This window comes from Amphiura filiformis, chromosome 6, assembly GCF_039555335.1.
Source record: "Amphiura filiformis chromosome 6, Afil_fr2py, whole genome shotgun sequence".
Lineage (NCBI taxonomy): Eukaryota > Metazoa > Echinodermata > Ophiuroidea > Amphilepidida > Amphiuridae > Amphiura > Amphiura filiformis.
In genome coordinates this window covers 56944284-56962091 of record NC_092633.1, presented here as the reverse complement: position 1 = coordinate 56962091, position 17808 = coordinate 56944284, and the positions used below count along the sequence as shown (strand labels likewise).

Genomic DNA, 17808 nt, shown 5'->3' with positions numbered 1-17808 from the left:
TGTATTCAGAAGTGTTCCTTATTTGGTTAAAGCAAATAGTATTTAGTTTTGTACTAAATGAGTAATGTAAAAGTGCGAAGTCTGCTGAGGCTAAAGTATGATACTTTAAGGACTTATGTGTGGCATGACTTAAGGGTCCATATTAAAGGCATCATGGTCTTTACCACACATATCTTAAACTTTACTTGGAAACCTACTTATAACTTTTACTTTGTGTGCGGACGTAGCAACAAAATGAGAAGGCCTACTAGAAAGTTTGTAGTTGTTCAGATTGAAACTCAGATGGAAAATATGACTTTAGGCCAATTTCAATCAAAAATTAAAGAAATTTAGGCCTGTCTTTATCTATATTTTATTCATTTACTTGCTTGATTTTTTGTATATAATATAATTATTGTATTTCTGTATTTTGAATCATGGTATTTGTAATTGTCTTGTAGTTGATGATACCATTATACTTATTTGTAATATATTGTAAATACATTGTAAATACTGTATGATATTTTGTAAATATTGTGTATCGTAATATATTTTGTTGCTATATAACATGTAGCAATGAGGGCCTGCTTGAAAAGCAGTGCTTGTCACTGAAGCAGTATAACCCTCAATAAAGAAAGAATAAATAATAAAACCCCTAGCATGGTTCAGCTTTGGGGTGAAACAACCGCCCTAGTTTCATATATATATATGTTGTTTACATGTGTGGTGAAACCATTGAAAATCAATCTATTGTTTCCCCAAAACTTCTATTTCATATTGAACCTACTTTTGCCACCCTTGATAACAAGTATTTGATATTTGAAGTATACTGTACCAATTATCGTGACATAAATATTGGAAAAAAAATGTATTAAACATACTGTAAAAACCGCATTACAACTTTGGTTTTTGGAGCACCTTCAGGAACCAAAGATAGCTCTTTGCACAGTACTATGTATTTCTCTATAGTCTTATCAGCAAAGTTGAGAAACTTTCCTGGTGTCATGTACTTCTGGAATACTTGGAATTTAAGTGGAAATCAGCTGCCTTTTCATGTTGGTGTAAACACAATTCATGTTAACCCTAACACCAGTAAACACCACAAAATACCGCAAGGATAACCACTGCACATGCAAGAATCCCATATGATGCCATGATGCAATCACCCTAAGGGCTACATGCGCACAGAATCGCTGGCCGGGCCAGTGAAACCCCTGTGGCTACTGGTTGGTGATTGTGTGCTTGGGGTCTAAAGGTTCGAATCCCGGGGGTACTAAGTGACTTCTTTGTCCATCTTCTCTCCTTTTTTGTTTCTTCTTTAACTTGCGATAGCAAAAAGCAGTGTTTTAGTGTTTGTTTTTTCCTTCATTCTGCACATGTAGATCATTTATACTGCCTGGGTTTCAAGGTTAAATGTTTCTGTGCAATCAAATCGATTCTGATGCAGAGGTTAGTTGGCATAGGTTTGACACTTTTTTCTGAATTATGAAATACAAAATAAAGCTTTGGTGACTTGTGAATCCTACTTGTTATCAAGTCACAGGCATATATCATATTTAAGGCAGTTACATTATCATGTTGTACCTAAAAAGTGCATCAGGGATGCCATCAAGATTTGAGGTGGACAAATTATAGTTGTAGTGGGTTAGACACCAGTGGAGGCGCCAGGAATTTTTTTTTCAGGGAGGCATGGGGGAAAAGTGAATTTCATTTCAGGGAGTGGGGCAAAATCAACAAAAAAGATCTTTTGGTGAAAATCTCTAAAAAAATTGGGAATTTTGTGTAAAATGTCTTTTGTGTAACATAGCTTCATATAAAAGGGTTTGTGCCTGGCATACAGTGGGTGGCAGCGGAAAATGAGTGAATTAGGGAATAAATTATTAATACATTTTGCAGTCTGCAATTTTGACCAGTTTTTGCCACATTAATATTGTTATTTTGTCTTTATAATAATGGACACAAACCTTTCCTGCATTTTGAGTCAACAATAACAAATTAAAATTGGATGGAAATCATACTTTATGGAGCCCTTTAATATGAAAACATTTTTCTATAAGCATGATAAGCACTCTGATGAAATGTGTCAACATATCTCCTTGAGTCTTGTTTCTTGTACATCGATGTGATTGGTCCCAGTGAATATTCAAGAGAGTGTCACTAAATCCTACCTTGAAGCTTGCTATGCATTTCCTTTAAAGGAATAAGGTTTGCCTAACAGCTCCTAAGTGCTCTTGAATTGATCAAGGAGCATAAAGTCAATGTGGTCAATATCTTATTATAACTGATGGTGATGTTCAGATGGTGCCTTACTATAGATGATATTTTATCGTTGATGGTAACTTTTAATCCTTTTGTCAATGACAAGTATGTCATTATGTGTTATTTGCATAAAGAATAGATTCCTACTATTTAAATGTTAGTTTTCCCTGATCACATTGTCCCCTTTTATATTAGTTTTGAGCCAACAAATTGAGCACCATTTTTAAAGTGCCTATGTTTTCATACCTGATGTGTATTTCAGCAATTTAACCATGTGTCGCTTTTGTTTACAATGCCTGTGTTACATCTTTTATATATATTTCAAACGTGCAATAGTATTTGAACTTATGATCTTTTTGTATGCTTTGATATGTTTTATTGGTGTTGTTGCTTTGGAACGAGTGATAAAACTGAATAAAACTGGAGATCTCCGGATTTATAATAAAAATTCAATTTTACTGTAATTAAAGCACTCCAGTCGATGTCTTAGTCTTTCACTTGGTGTTTTAGTACACCACTGGGCACATTAGAATCATGCAAAAAGTAGAAATTCAAGAAAAATTAAGGGCTTTGCTGTTAAGCAATTAAATCACACATTATGGCTTTAATTCATTTAGCAAAAATATTGTGAAATTTGAACTACATTCTGGTACACCAGAACAAAATTACAACACATTGTCTATGGAGCAGTGTAATACATACAATCACGCAGGCTCAAACGCAAAAGTGGAATCAACTGAAATTTTTTTTGTGTATATCTACTGAAAAATGTAATTAAAAGAGGATGCTAGGATCACCAAATACTCCTTTAAGCATGACTGCATCCACACAGGCACTAACTATAAGCTTATTATCAAAGTTTATAACTGCGACATAATCAAGTACCGGTAATCAACAAGTAATCATCGACTGTCTGAATGTGATGATGCCTTTTTATTAAAGACCTAAGGCACTCCGTCTGTAAAGTACCTGTCGGCTTTCATGCACTGCATGTGTACTCCCATGTATGTTAAGCAGGATCCTAAAAGATGACTATACATATACCAAACTTGCATGCTTGAATTGATTTTTTTTTTTCAAAACTGGGAAAAGAAAAAGAGTTCTGAAATCTGTAATTATGACATGAAAGTATTGGTTCCAGTTTATTCATGGCAGAAGTAAGAAACTATAGTAAACAGTTATGCAGAAAAGTATGGAAAGCAAAAAAAAAAAAAAAAAATACAAAAGCATAATTTTTTTGCCTATCAAGTCCAGAACCTCTACTTTGAATTGAGGATATAGGGGGAAAAGAGGCAGTGATTTATGCAAGTACTGCCAACATACCTCCTCGAGTATCGTTTCTTGTACATCATGTGATTGGTCCAAGTGAATATTAAAGAGCATCTCAAACCTACCTTGAAGCATGGTACATTTCCTTTAAAGGAACAATGTTTGTGTAAACGCTCTGTATTGATCAAGGAACATGCATTCAGTGTGGTCAATATCTGATTATAGCTCATGCTTTTTTATTAAACCTGCAGTAACTATGTACGTAAGTCCCTGTTGGTTTATTATAGCACCGTCTGCTTTCATGTTTGTTGAGAATGTACATGTAAATCCTAAAATTTGACTGCTTTTCTTGCTTTAATTTTTTCAAACCTGGAAAAAAAGCCCTAAAATCATACATTATTTCCTGTTTATCCATGCAATCATGAGAGGAGTAATGCTCTCTATAAAAATAGTTATAGTAGATCCTGTGTCACAACCTGGGGTACCTTTGTGTTACATAGTAAAAAAATGAAACGTTTCAATCATTTTACCTACACGTCTCATTTGAAGCGGTTCATCCTCCTGAGCATTTTGACACCTTTTTTTATGGAAATCGGTTAAAAAATGAGAGAGTGCGGGCAAAAACAATCACAAAGTATAGGTGGGATTTAACCCCATCTCTTTTTTCCATATTTACAATCATTCTGAGCAAGTATTAGTCTTTTAAATGACCTTCTGTATTTATTTACTTGGTTTAGATGTCTGGGAGTTCATTTCGACATTTTTTTACTAGATTCAAATTTTTAATGGGTGTTTTAGATCAAATTTACGATACAAATCCCTCCCCTCCCCCTAATCCTCAGCCACCCTTGGCACATTTCATGCCAAACGTCATAAGAAAATAATCAAAAATTATTTTAAAACAGGTTAAAAACATGAGTAATATAGAATAAATTAGCCTCAATTTAAGACCTAATTGAATCTTCTAAGTGAAGGAATACTCAAGAGACAGTGTTTTGAAATCCCAACTGCACATCAAAATGTCACAAAACCACCTTTTTGGGTATCCCAGTATATGACACAGGATCAGTATGGAAAAGTGTTACTCTGTAGTGACAAATCTCCAATCTGTGCAATGTTCCTTTAAACAGAACACATGAAACGTGATGCAATGTGATATTGCATGTAAGACATACTTGATGGCCTCAAGTGGCTCATTCCTAGTACCCATTAACTAAATTGTTCTCAATGTAGTGTTACTAATATACAGTGGGGATTAATCACAGTAGCTAGTATACTCACTGCAGCTAGGCAAGATTGTGCTGCAGATAGTATCCGCTGAATTGTGCAAACAAAATAATAAATAAGGAAATTGAGCAAAAAATAAATAAAATAAGGACAAGTTTTGAAAAAAAAACGCTCAAAAATTGAAACTGTCAGCAGAAACTATTGAAAGAAATTTGTGACCAACCTTTTTTTTCAACAATTTTAAAAATATTTCTGTCAATAATTTTGCTTCAAAGGTTTTTGTTATTTACTTCAAATTTATAAGATATGAGCCTTCACTGCCATATTCCATTTCAGTTTATATGACAGAATAATGAAAATCAATGTAAAACATATTAAATGAAAAGGATATACTGGGCCTTATTTACCACAGGACCAGATTGGCCCAGGGCCCCAAGACCCAGGGGAGGGGCAAATTTTGGAAGATACAAAAAATTAAACATAATTTAAATTTGAAAAAAAAAGGAAAGAGGGACAACAGTGAAGCATTGGTTTGGAATGAGAAATAGGTTACAGGGGTGGTGGTGTGGGGGTTGGGGGAGAGGGTGACGTACATAACACCTGGGATAGCTAGGGGCCCTAACTGTTAGCCTGGCCCAGGGCCATGAAAAAAGTAATTTGGACCCTGCAGAATCTCAAAGATTTTGAAAGCCTAAAGTATTACTTGCTTTTCATTTTGGGGTTCTTATAACTATAGAAGTTTTACTTATTTCTTTTGTATTTCAGGAGTCTGGAAAAAGTGTGATTACTGATCTCAACATGTCCCTATATGAGTGCACACCAGTAAATACAAGCCTCCTACACCCTGTGAGGAAAAAATCAGTGTTTTAAACGAGGAAACGTGCAATATGACTGAATTAAATCCATTAGAAAAGGCTTAAAACCCAACTATTATGCCCTTATTCATATTTAATCCTCATTTAGGCCTGGGAAATAGATTGTCTGTGAAAAATGAGCAGGATCTGACTTTTTATTACAATTTGGCTAAACTTTCAAAATGTGTTACATTTCAGAAACACCAAGCTATTTGTGAGGTGGCGACGCTGTATGGGCTATAGGGTGATCTAGTCGGCATTTTCCTGGAAAAAATGCTGGACTCAGTATATAATTTCTACAATAGATGACTTCATCTGACCTTTGACTTGCAGAAAAAGTAAGTTTTGAAGAACTGAGTCGCTTCTGGAGTCAAGAAAATGACGCTTTTCCTGGACCCTGTTTGTACAGAAAGTCAATGGGAGCTATTTACTGGTGTGCACCCTGTACAATTTTGACCTTTTGACCTCGGTCACAATGTTTTCCTTCGAGTTTTAAATTGTTATCGATAAAATACTTCAAAGCGAAGCTACAAATGACTGTGTAGCATATCAGTTAGGTGGTTTCTAGCTTGTTTAGCAAACTACCTGCAGATTTTTGACTTTTGAAGGAGTATAAAGGTAAGATTTGTGTACAAATAGGACCTAAATCAGTGAAATTCATACTCGGATCACTCAGATCACTGACATAGCATTGTAAGACGACGCATGATCATGCATCGCGAGACTTCCGAATTTGGCACTGCTGTCCTGCTCTATCATAGAATTGCAAAAGCTCAAGAAAATCATTCCCACCATGGTTCGAGCATGCATTTAGAAGGCTGTGATTGGCTGGTTGGAACCTGCATTGGCCACTATGTTGTTTGGTAAGCTTAAAAATTACACTGACCATTTTTGGTCAGCTTTAACATGTTTTAGGCAAGCTAATTTTCATCACTGTACCCAGGCTCTACTCCCAGGGCTTATGTTATGTAGTTACTAGCCATGTACAGTGGTGTAGCATGATATATCCTATGGGGGGGGGGGGGGGGGGGGTCATGGCACAGACCACTATGGGGGGGGGAGCATCACCAGGCCCTAGGGGCACCCAAGCACTTTTTTGCAATTTTCCGCAGGGATTTTCAAAATTTTAAATCAATTGACAGGGGACATGATGCCCTTTCACCCCCCCACACACCCACCCATGCAACCACCCCCACCCACACCCCTATGATGCTACACCACTGGCCATGTATTTTCTCCTCATTTGCTTATAATGCAATTGGCTTATCTTCGTGTTTGCTTGCTCTTATTTAGAGAGATTGAAATGGGAAATCATGAAATTAGTTAATTTTGTCATTGCTATCAGCAGTAGATAGCAAAATATTCTAAAAATAGTACCATGTCAATTAGCTGATTTGCATAGTAAAAGCCCCTTCAAACTGAAAGAAACCAGTCTAACTATGTTTACTAATGTCCAAATTTATGATTTATTATATAAACATAAAAACATAAAAATTGTTTAGAGTGCACACCAGTAAATACAAGCCTCCTACACCCTGTGAGGAAAAAATCAGTGTTTTAAACGAGGAAACGTGCAATATGACTGAATTAAATCCATTAGAAAAGGCTTAAAACCCAACTATTATGCCCTTATTCATATTTAATCCTCATTTAGGCCTGGGAAATAGATTGTCTGTGAAAAATGAGCAGGATCTGACTTTTTATTACAATTTGGCTAAACTTTCAAAATGTGTTACATTTCAGAAACACCAAGCTATTTGTGAGGTGGCGTGACGCTGTATGGGCTATAGGGTGATCTAGTCGGCATTTTCCTGGAAAAAATGCTGGACTCAGTATATAATTTCTACAATAGATGACTTCATCTGACCTTTGACTTGCAGAAAAGTAAGTTTTGAAGAACTGAGTCGCTCTGGAGTCAAGAAAATGACGTTTTCCTGGACCCTGTTTGTACAGAAAGTCAATGGGAGCTATTTACTGGTGTGCACCCATATGCTCTTACTTTTTACATTTCTGAAACATTTACTTAACTTTATTATTCTCTTTAATCTATTACAGAGTTTTGTGGTTCCACACTTTCAGTAGATCCAGAGTGTCCATTTATATATTCATTAGATGACACAAAACCTGATGGTAGCCATCCAGCCCTTATATGGTAAGTTTCACTCTGCCTTCCCAAGGTACTATCACAGTTTGTCAATCATTAATAAGCACATATATAATACTGTGATAAGCTCAGAATAAGCAAGAAACGTTCGGTTTTTGCTATGCATGTTCAATAAAATCCCAAAATTTGTACACCATACTTACCATCAGCTGTGTGTACACCAATCTATATCAACCCACAATGTTTAATACAAGTCCAGCCTATTGGAACAGACTGATTCAAATGCACTCAATAATAATGTGTATCCCAAATAAAAGTATCTGCTATTTATTTGCTTATTCTTTTTGTGCTGGCATTCATCAGACCTGTTTTCTGGCTAACAAAATAGAATCTATAAACAATAATAATAGCAATTACAAAATATGTAAATGGCACCTGAAGTGGGGTTTAATCAGTCCATAAGCAGCTAGAAGCCAAGTATCCAACAAGTCATCATGCTAATTATTAATAATAGCCATTATTAAGGCATTCATACAAGATTTGTTTTGTTTTTCCTGTTCGCTTGTATAGTTTTGTAGCTGCAGATAAGTGCCGAGATTTTGTGCATCTAAGTAAAGATCAAAGGTAAGGTAGGACCAGTAATCAATATCTGTCCTTTATTTGACCTGGGAAACATTCAGTGGCTCATTAAATATGTTGATATGTCAATGTGATAGTGCTCACATGGAACTGACATTATACATGTACCTTGAATGGGAAATCTTATATACAGACTAAAATCTTTCTTGTGTCGTGTAGCACCCTCTGGAATAGGTCTTGACCGTGAATGTCCAAAGTGTGTGTATCTCCACATTTTATGAGCTTAAATCCATAGCTGTTGGTGAACTGAAGCAGACAGAATAAATGTGGAAACCTTATTTTATTTTATAGTGTAAGAAAATCTCTGTATCGTGCCTTGAGCGCCATTTATTTGGTGGAGATGTGCGCAATATAAATTCACATTATTATTATTATTAAATAAGATATTTAAGGTATTTGAAAATGCCAATCAATGTGCAATTTTAGTTCAAATTCATCCATGGCAAGACATTCCCCCTTAGTGCTGGTTTGGCCAATTTGTTGAGTGCCCTAGCTGGCTTACCAAATATTTGATCAACCCAGAAACATTCATGTGTATGCACACTACATATCAAATTCCTTTTGGAATGTCTTTTAATTTAAATTGATTGATGAGCTCCCAACAAAGGAGGGAAAGAAATTGACATTGACGCTTGAGCTGCAATCCTATATGGTTATCTGATGCAATGGTGTGTGTTTGTGCATCTTGTATGAGTGTGTATCATGGTTTAAGGTGTGTAGCGTACATGTATCAATGCGTTTGTTTTTGCCAGCAAACAAGGACACACACTCGCACTTCACATTCAAACCGCAAACCACCCTGCAATTGGGGACCGTCCTCGGTTTCTGGAGGTCTGCAAACGACCGCAAATGCATGTATAAATGTATTTGCGAAATAAGACCTCTATTGGTATATAAGAAATAACGTCCGCAGTTGCTAGGTTAAATTCTATACACACAAAAATACACTAACAAAATGGAGGAAAACGTCCTCGGTATATCGATTGAGTACGGATTCAGACAACCACGTTTGACTGGTCCTCAACAACGTCCCACATTTGGAGGGGATTACACGTGGGGGTGTGTGGTTGTGTGGGGGTGTGCGAGCTAGTATTCACCCTCAAACACACATATATTGCAAAACATGAAAACTAAGGCCAGATTTTAAAGTGTGGATGGTCCACGTTTTCTTAAAAGGCAGTGAACTTTAAATGTGATTGACACTACATCCTTCCTTGATTCCTGTGAAAAAATTATTTCTCATTTGTGTGAAGAAAATATACAGAAACAAAATGTCCTCAGTACTGAATACACAACCTCTGCATACATAATTCGCCACAGATGGATTAAACATGTGTGTATGGGAAGGGCAGGTAATTGTGTTTATACACCAGCAAATGAGGACACACATGAGAAATCTGTGTGTATTGTGCCTGGACAGTGTTACTGGATCGAAAAACACATAAACCAGGACCGTAGTTGTAGGTTCTGACCACAGATGGATAGTGAAAACTTAAATGGTCCATGCTGGGTAAAGCAAATTAAATAAAAATGTGTTTGTCTGCAGTTAGATAATGGTATATATTGCTGCGGTTACATATGGGTGTGTGTCTGTTAAGAGCAAAGGAAATTTTTGCTTCAGTTCATAGTATTGTTTAAAAAAACTTATATATACACTTAAAAAAAAGTATTTACATTTTCTTCAAGAATAGCTTATTTAACAGAGCACCATACATACCCCTCTCAGGCTTGTAAATTGTTAAATTGTACTCATCCTTTACATCATCATGTGGCTAGATCATTGCATGGGTCTAAAAATCCTCACATTTTTTGTGTTTTCCAGGAGAGATCGAGTTTGCCAGTACTACTCAATAGCATTCAACTCTGAAGAAGCCTTGCAGGTTAGTGTTTTTATCATATCAGATGTGCTGCTACAATTAACCTGGACAAAGATGCATAAATGTGTCCAGAAACCAGTTACCAGGGGAGGGGTGGGGGGTGGGGTGTGTGTGTGTTGTCCATGCATGCATCCCTCTGTTTGAGTGCCTGATAATGCTATATATTTTGATCTAAATGAGTTATTGATGTCCGTCTTCATAGCATGGAGAATTGGAGATATCTCAAGTAGGCCTAGGTGCTGGTTGAGTTCAGAGGTGTGTCATGGGTCAACGCTCAAATGGGGTTAAAGTGCTATTGTCCTTTATTTATTATAGAAACATGAGATTTGTATTGGTACTTCTAACTGAAATACTTGTCTTGCCTTTCTAGCCAATTAACTATGTGGAGAAAAATTGGATGGAAGAACAGTATTCTGGTGGATGCTATACAACAACATTTCCTCCTGGAATGCTAACCAAATATGGAAGGTGAGTAACCAAATGAGGAAGGTGAGTAACCAAATAAGGAAATTGAAAGTATTGTGAATTTGATATGAATATTGACAAATGTGAATGGTATATGAAGTATTAGAGATGAGTTGGTAGGATCTCTGTAATATCAAAAGAGGTTGGACTAGGCAGCACAGACTACTTATAGAGAACAAAGGTATTGTTTTTAGCTGCTGGAGTGCATCTATCATCTCATATAACACGGGTGACATCATTATTTTAAGTAAATCAACGAGGCGAAGCCAAGTTGTTATACGCCAAAAATAATGATGTCAAATTAAATCCTACATTTTACAAGGAATTACCTAGGGCTTAAAATCGATCAGTCCTGTTGTTGCTATGCACCTCCGATTGGTTTAAATAGCACGTATGAGTATCGCATTGACACAGACACGCTAAAGTGTGTGATATCTCACGGGTAAGAACCAATAAGATTGCAAGAACATTCTTAAGTGTTAAAGAATATACTATAGACTATTAACAAACAACCAGAGATCCCATGCTTTGTATGCTGAGAAATCTGGCATATTCATGACTGCAGATCGGTCAATCGTTCATGTTTAACAATCATGCCAGCATTGCGTGATTTCTGGGAAACACGATAGAGTGTTTGTGTCGCAGCGTTTACGTGAAAGACTCTAAAAATATGTGGTATGTATGTAGCAGTTTTGTCGCACTTCATGGAACTCATTAACGGGTGATGCTGGAACTTCACCTGTTTGCAATAGGGAATAAAGGTATTGTTTTTAGCCGCTGTGGTGCATCTATTGTCTCATATAACACGGGCGACATCATTATTTGAAGTAAAACAACAAGAATCGTGAGTTTTTTTACATCAAAAATAATGATGTCACCCATGTTTCTTGTCTTGATAAGATGAAATTTGCCACCAAAGTCTTGCATCGGAAGTGGTACCATAGTTATTTTGATATTTATTATATTGGAAGCCAAATGCAGATGAAATGTCTTTAGAAAATATTTGGTTGTAGCTTGTACACTATGTCACATGTGGAATATGATTAAAGGCTTACTAAGTTGAATCATGCCCATGGTACTCTGTACAAATTGCCTATATCCTATACCGATTCAGAGGACAACACCATAGTCTTGTTATGAAATACACAGTTAACTGTTTACGAGACAAGCAGTGAACTGTGTATAAACAGAGTGCCATCAATGTAATGCCTGGGAGTCACCTCTTCTTACCATCGTCGTGTAGCTGTCAATCATCATGCCCAACAAGTCAGAATTACTGGGTTAAATCAGTAATAAATATTTAAAAGCAAATCTAAATAGGTAACTCTACCGCACATTTTGTTTTTAAAAGGTAATTAAAGAATCTCTGAAAGAGATACTTTCTTAGACCTTCATGAGATGAGATGTTTTTATTGTGACCTCGTCTGCATTATTTATATGAGAATCACTTTATGTCAGCGGGTATTCATAGTCACCTTTTAGTCTGCGCATGACACTCTTATACAATGTCTAGCTCTTACAAAAGGTCTCGAGCTCACACTGTCCTCAAGTTTTGCGATGGGAGTGGCACCTCGCTTAGTACTCTCATGAATCTAACCCTAACTTTAATACCCTAAACCTAGTCCTAACCCTAACTGTACACTTACTCTTAACCAACCTTATTACGACATAGTGAACCTTATTTCATATTCGATATAGAGCACCTTATTTGAGACATAGCAACACTTTTACAAAGTGGGCAGACACAAAATGTTTTGCCATTCTACACTGATTTAATTTATTAAAGGTCCATGAATTCTACTTTCTTGTTTGTTTCAGGAACTTCAGTAAACCTATTGGTCGGATTCATTTTATGGAACTGAAACCTCACATAAATGGGCTGGATACATGGAGGGCGCTGTTCAGGCTGGTGAAAGAGCATCAAGAGAGGTAGAAGAAACTAATTTATGTTTACTATAATAAGTATTTAAAAGCCGCATCTCCACTGATCCCCTTTACTGTCGCTTCCTGGTTTGTATCATGTTGGTGTGATTCGCGGCCACACGATAGCACGGTTTCATGGCTCTGACCAGTGGCCAAGCAAAGACAATTCAGATTCCTGTCCATCATAGGCGGGCTAGATAACTCAGATGGTAGAGCACCGGTCTCAAAACCAGAGGTTGGCGGTTCGAATCTTGCTTCAGCAAAATTATCTTTGCTTCCTTCTTCAAACAATTTATGATATTATATCTAATTTTAATAAGTAGAAATTTATCATTTACAAGATATGAAACAATAAAAAAACCTTAGTGTGGATTTTAAATGGAAGAGTACAATGCCTGCATGGTTGTTCATACACCCTATAGTTTGATTAACTCATACTCGGCGGGCCTTATAACATCACAGATTAATATCAATATATTTTAATTTCAAAAGTTGTAGTGTGACATCTTGCCAGAAGTATCGCAAATTATTAATTCAAAGTCCTATACTCTATCAACTTTATTTAACACATACAAAATAGACCAGATAGGCCACCTATATCACTTTTAACACCTTTTTATCCACAAGTAAAGTTAGTCATTTTTTGTGTGAATATGCCCTAATGTTGCCATAAATGTGTAAAACCTGATTAATTAAAGCATTTTTATTTGTGCATTCCTTTCAGATCTTATGTGATATGGGCATGATTTCAGAAAGTGAAATATGGGAAAGTGAGCCACCATCAGAAGTAAGTGTTATTTATTTTATGAACGTGACTAGTACATTATTTACTGATTCTTGTTTTTTGCCAAATTTATCATTTCAAAAATACCTGAATTTTAATGACTTATCCTTCACTTTTAGGCAATTTGTAGGCAATGTTAATATTGTTACAATTTAAAATGCTGGGATCACTGAATGGGGCCTTTAAGGTACCTAACAGTCGGAGGGCCATCATGCGCGTTTTCCGTTAAAGGTCAAATTATTAACGTACGCGACCTTTGCAAAAATGACCGTCGCACTCTTGGGTATGCTTTTTTACCTTTCCCGCGGAAAATTTCTATTTGAAATTATCGTATTATGTGTAGCCAATCATCTTCGGCAATTTACAAATAACTTGTATTAAAAATATCTTCACACTTCTCTACTTGATTTCCATTTTGTATACTTTTGTCGTTAGAATTCGTGATTTTTGCGTTTGCTTTGCCTTCAAATTTATTTTCATTGCTAAGGACTTCTAACCCGGATATTTTCTATCTTAACGCTTTAATCATTCAAATTTTTAGCCAGACAAGTAATTTGAACCTTTATCTATCGATTAGTCTTTGTCCCAAATGTTGAACTTAAAAATTCAAATTGTAATAATGGTTATAAAATGGTTACCCAGATTTGGCCCATCGACGAAAATTAAGTAAACAACTTCATAACAATACCGCGTGACTTGACACCATGAACGAGTACACGCGTGCGACGTTGTTGCGCCCAAGCGCGCCATTCATCTGCGTTAAGTGAAATACGCGTGTGCAGTTTAACACTGCTCGCATGAACCTTCTCAATGTTGTTGTCGCATGGCCTACTGAATACTGGTATTTTTCCGACTTGTAAAATACCCTTTTCATCCCGGCAGGTTTTTGTCTTAACCAACCAAAAATCTTGATTTTTTAATATGAGGATAAAGCCATGTTTCTAATCATATGCAAATTCCTGATTTATGAACTCACACCAGTTTTAAAATATAGTAGTTTTTGTTACTCTTTTATCCCAATTCATGACAAAAATTTGTGTTTATGTGCTCATATCATATTCCTTGCAAAGTTACAGTATTTTTTGTGAACATATATGGAATGTTGAAAGCCTTTCTTCTAGTTATGTATAAAATATATAGCTATTAGGAGTCGTAGAGAGAATTTTGGAAGCTTTTAAAACTGCAACCTAAACCAAGCAAATTTGAATTTTCGTTGTGTGCGTATTCATAGCGTACAGTTTAATAATAGCGCGTCAAAGTTGAATGGCCCTCCAACTGCTAATTGCATTTTGCCAGAATATGTCTCACAACTAGATATCATGATTTTAGCAGTATGTTTTGAAAGTTAACATATTCAGGGTTGCACCCCCCTGCTAAATCACCTAAAGATCTGCTTTTGGTAAAAAAAATAGCAAAATTGGGCCAAAATGCATTGATAAATATAGCCCAAATCATGAACTTTCTGTGAAATTTGTCTAAAATAAAAAGGCTCCAAAATCAATTGTAGCGAAGGTTTTTAGAGCTTTATTTTGATGAAAACTCCTTACGGTTCATAAGATATTGTCATTTAAGTGTTGCTCAGAACAACAAAACACAAAAGAAGGCAAATACTATTATTGGCTATATCTCAAAATCAATATTAGGCCTAAGAAAAATTGGTGTAAAAGTAGGCCCAACCCTGACTTTTTTTTTTTTTTTTTTTTAAATTAAAAAAAAGAATAATAATAATAATAAAAGAAAAATTTAATTTAATTTAAAAACAGAGAAGAAAAAAAAGTTCCAAGGCTTTTATCAAATGCAATTTATGGCTTGAAAAGTAAAAAAAAAATCCCTACCCTTTTTATTCATGTTTATTCATACGCCAATCAAACAAAAAAAATTTAGGCCTTCGAGACAACGACTCATTTAGCTTGATCACAGTTAGGACTGTTTTTGCCACATCATCTACTAGCCTGCCTTCTTAATTAATTTATCCATTTTGCTTATTATGTTTTATTTTTACAGGAGGTACAACCCCGGCCTTTTGACGTCGGCTTTTGGGTTAAGTATTCCCCAACAGTGAGCGGTCTATTCAAATCACTAGCTAAGCTATCGGTAGTGTCTGGTCTCACAGGCTTATTTATTTATCACAGATATAAACAAGTCTGCAGGTAAACAAATACATGGAGTGTGGAAAATATGGGCTGTTCCATTTGAAAACACAACCCTGCTGTGGAGGATTTTGGAATTTCAACCAAATTGAACAGTTTCAATAATTCCAGATACAATTGTTTTCATAAAAATTGGAAAGGATGTTGAAGATTTTGAAATGCCAAACAAAATTGTCTTATTTTAGGCCAAATTGTGCAAAATTCAACTGAATTGTATAAATTTCAACAAGTTTCAGCTGGAATTTTCAATCTGCATTGACCATAAAGTGCAATTGGAATTGAGATGACAGCAAAATCTTCCACAGGGGGTGTGTGGAGTTTACATGGAATAGCCTTATGGAGGTTAAACGTAGGGGTCAAAGTAAGTACATGTTTTGTATTGCTGTGATTATGTGATCAAGTCAAATTTGTCAAAATATGTAGCAATTGAATATTCTTCCTCTATTTTTACCATTTCAAATGATACCACATGTATATTTGTAATATAAAAAAAAGAATCATTGTAAATTGTGAGTTGGTCTTATCACTCAATCTGAAGCTATCCTTTACTGCTCAATTGAGTATCTTTTCACTTAAAACAAAAGTGATTTCTTAAAGGGGCATTTCGTGATCCACATCCTCATCCCCCCAAGTTTCTAAAAAGTGGTTGAGTTTTTTATACGATCGGAAACCTCTTGGTACATAATGTATATGTGTAAAAAAGTTGCTTGCAGATTCATTCACTTGGCAAAAATATCGTCAAATTGGTATTAATGTCCAGTTAACAGAACAAAATGTAATGCACATAGAAATAAGCTTTTTGGTGGATATATCTGCTGAAACATACCATAAAAAGAAGATACTAGAATCACAAAATACCCCTTTAACGATGCTTGAACTAAATTACAACATAAGTAGTCAATTCAAAAGTCTATTTTTACTCATATTTGTGCCGAATGAGGTATCAAAATATTCAAAACAATATTCTCCATCTATGGACCGCTTTGTTTGGTAATTTAAATGTAGTGCCTGCAAGAAATTGCTTTGGTTTTAAGTGTGAAGATATTTTTGTGCACATATGTAAATGTAACTCTACAATAAATAACAATATGCTGCACTGGAGGAATTTGGGTGAATCCTTCATATGTTTTATGAGTATGCTCATCAACATATTAACTAACCGAACCAAACCTCACTAAAGCTCAATTCACAAAGCATCTGCAAGTGCAGGTACTTATGTGATGCAATTGTGTCATCATGTGAACACACATGGGCACGGAAAGCTTGGCCGGGCAATGTAGACCCTGTGGCAAGCGATCCTCATGCACGTGTTTGCATCCATGGTTCAAAACCGCATCAGAGAAAAAAAGTTTTCTCCCTTCTTCTTTCATTCTTCCTCCCCCCACCAAAACACCCATGGTTCGGTTAGGGCTATAAGGAGAGTAAATATTATGATAATAAATAGGCGTAATCTCATTGTTATTCATAATAGATTACTATTAGCATATTCATGATTCATTAAGAACAAATAGCTGGAATATATATGAAACCTTTATTTTGGATGTATCACATTGTATAATATTAGATTCCAAAGTGGTTTGAAGAAAAAGGAACCATTTTAATTATTGCTCTTTAACGAAAAGTTGTATGTGTATGTCTCATTGAAATAGACACTGGGAACACAGATTCAGCTATATTTGCATTTTGATGGGGGGGGGGGGGCTTCAGAAAGTGTACCATGCGGGGTACCATGCAGGCCTGCACCTATCAAACTTTAGTTAGTTAAGGATAATTATGTGCTTTACACGCTGTGTGTAATGGCATACCATAAAACCCCGTCTACAAGCATATAGAGTGCTTCTGATGAAAGCTACATTAATCCAGTCGCCATTATGGAGTTTGAGCAAATAAATTACGGATCCAAGCATATACAAACAAGTATTATTTTAAGACCAATCTATTGTATTGGTATATTCACGCTTGCTTCAAATTAATTTAGCTTTCATAAAAAACACTATATATGCTTGTAGACGGGTTTTACGGTATACTGATGAGATTAGATACATCAACTTCCGGAGAAGAACGACACTCTCTTGCTCGTGGTGAGCGTACACAGCGTAAACACAGAAATGGGGTTCTCATTACATGATTCAATCATAACCGACTGGTTATCTGATTTGCCGATTACGCGACAAAGAAACGGTCAGCGCAGATAGATTCAGTGGCACTCATGATGGGAACATGCACAGAGCTTGGTGTTTGTCGCTCATTAACAGGGTGTACACTTCAATCAGAGCAA

General features: G+C 35.9%; 3 protein-coding genes across 3 annotated transcripts in view; all 3 read left to right on the top strand.

Moving 5' to 3' along the window:
- LOC140154649 (amine oxidase [flavin-containing] B-like) overlaps positions 1-11302 on the top strand; it is a 59659-nt gene extending 48357 nt beyond the window's left edge. The window contains exons 9-13 of the mRNA XM_072177216.1: positions 7644-7740; positions 8263-8316; positions 10154-10211; positions 10579-10676; positions 11239-11302. Coding sequence (XP_072033317.1) covers positions 7644-7740; positions 8263-8316; positions 10154-10211; positions 10579-10676; positions 11239-11302 — 371 coding nt within the window. The remainder of the gene's footprint in view (positions 1-7643; positions 7741-8262; positions 8317-10153; positions 10212-10578; positions 10677-11238) is intronic.
- Positions 6452-17808, top strand: part of LOC140155696 (replication factor C subunit 4-like) — a 443685-nt gene continuing 432328 nt past the window's right edge. The window contains exon 1 of the mRNA XM_072178628.1: positions 6452-6462. The gene's annotated coding sequence lies outside the window, so the exon portion shown is untranslated. The remainder of the gene's footprint in view (positions 6463-17808) is intronic.
- On the top strand, positions 12506-15770 carry LOC140155697 (amine oxidase [flavin-containing]-like). The gene is made up of 3 exons (XM_072178629.1): positions 12506-12602; positions 13321-13383; positions 15385-15770. Exons 1-3 carry the CDS (start codon positions 12561-12563, stop codon positions 15532-15534), a joined length of 255 nt encoding a protein of 84 aa, XP_072034730.1. The 5' UTR covers positions 12506-12560; the 3' UTR covers positions 15535-15770.

What these genes read in the sequence shown, in the direction of transcription:
- LOC140155697 (XM_072178629.1), top strand. Translation starts at nt 12,561, where the DNA reads ATGGAGGGCGCTGTTCAGGCTGGTGAAAGAGCATCAAGAGAG. An exon ending in GTGAAAGAGCATCAAGAGAG is followed by an intron (nt 12,603 to 13,320) that starts GTAGAAGAAACT and finishes CATTCCTTTCAG; the next exon opens with ATCTTATGTGATATGGGCAT. An exon ending in AAAGTGAGCCACCATCAGAA is followed by an intron (nt 13,384 to 15,384) that starts GTAAGTGTTATT and finishes TTATTTTTACAG; the next exon opens with GAGGTACAACCCCGGCCTTT.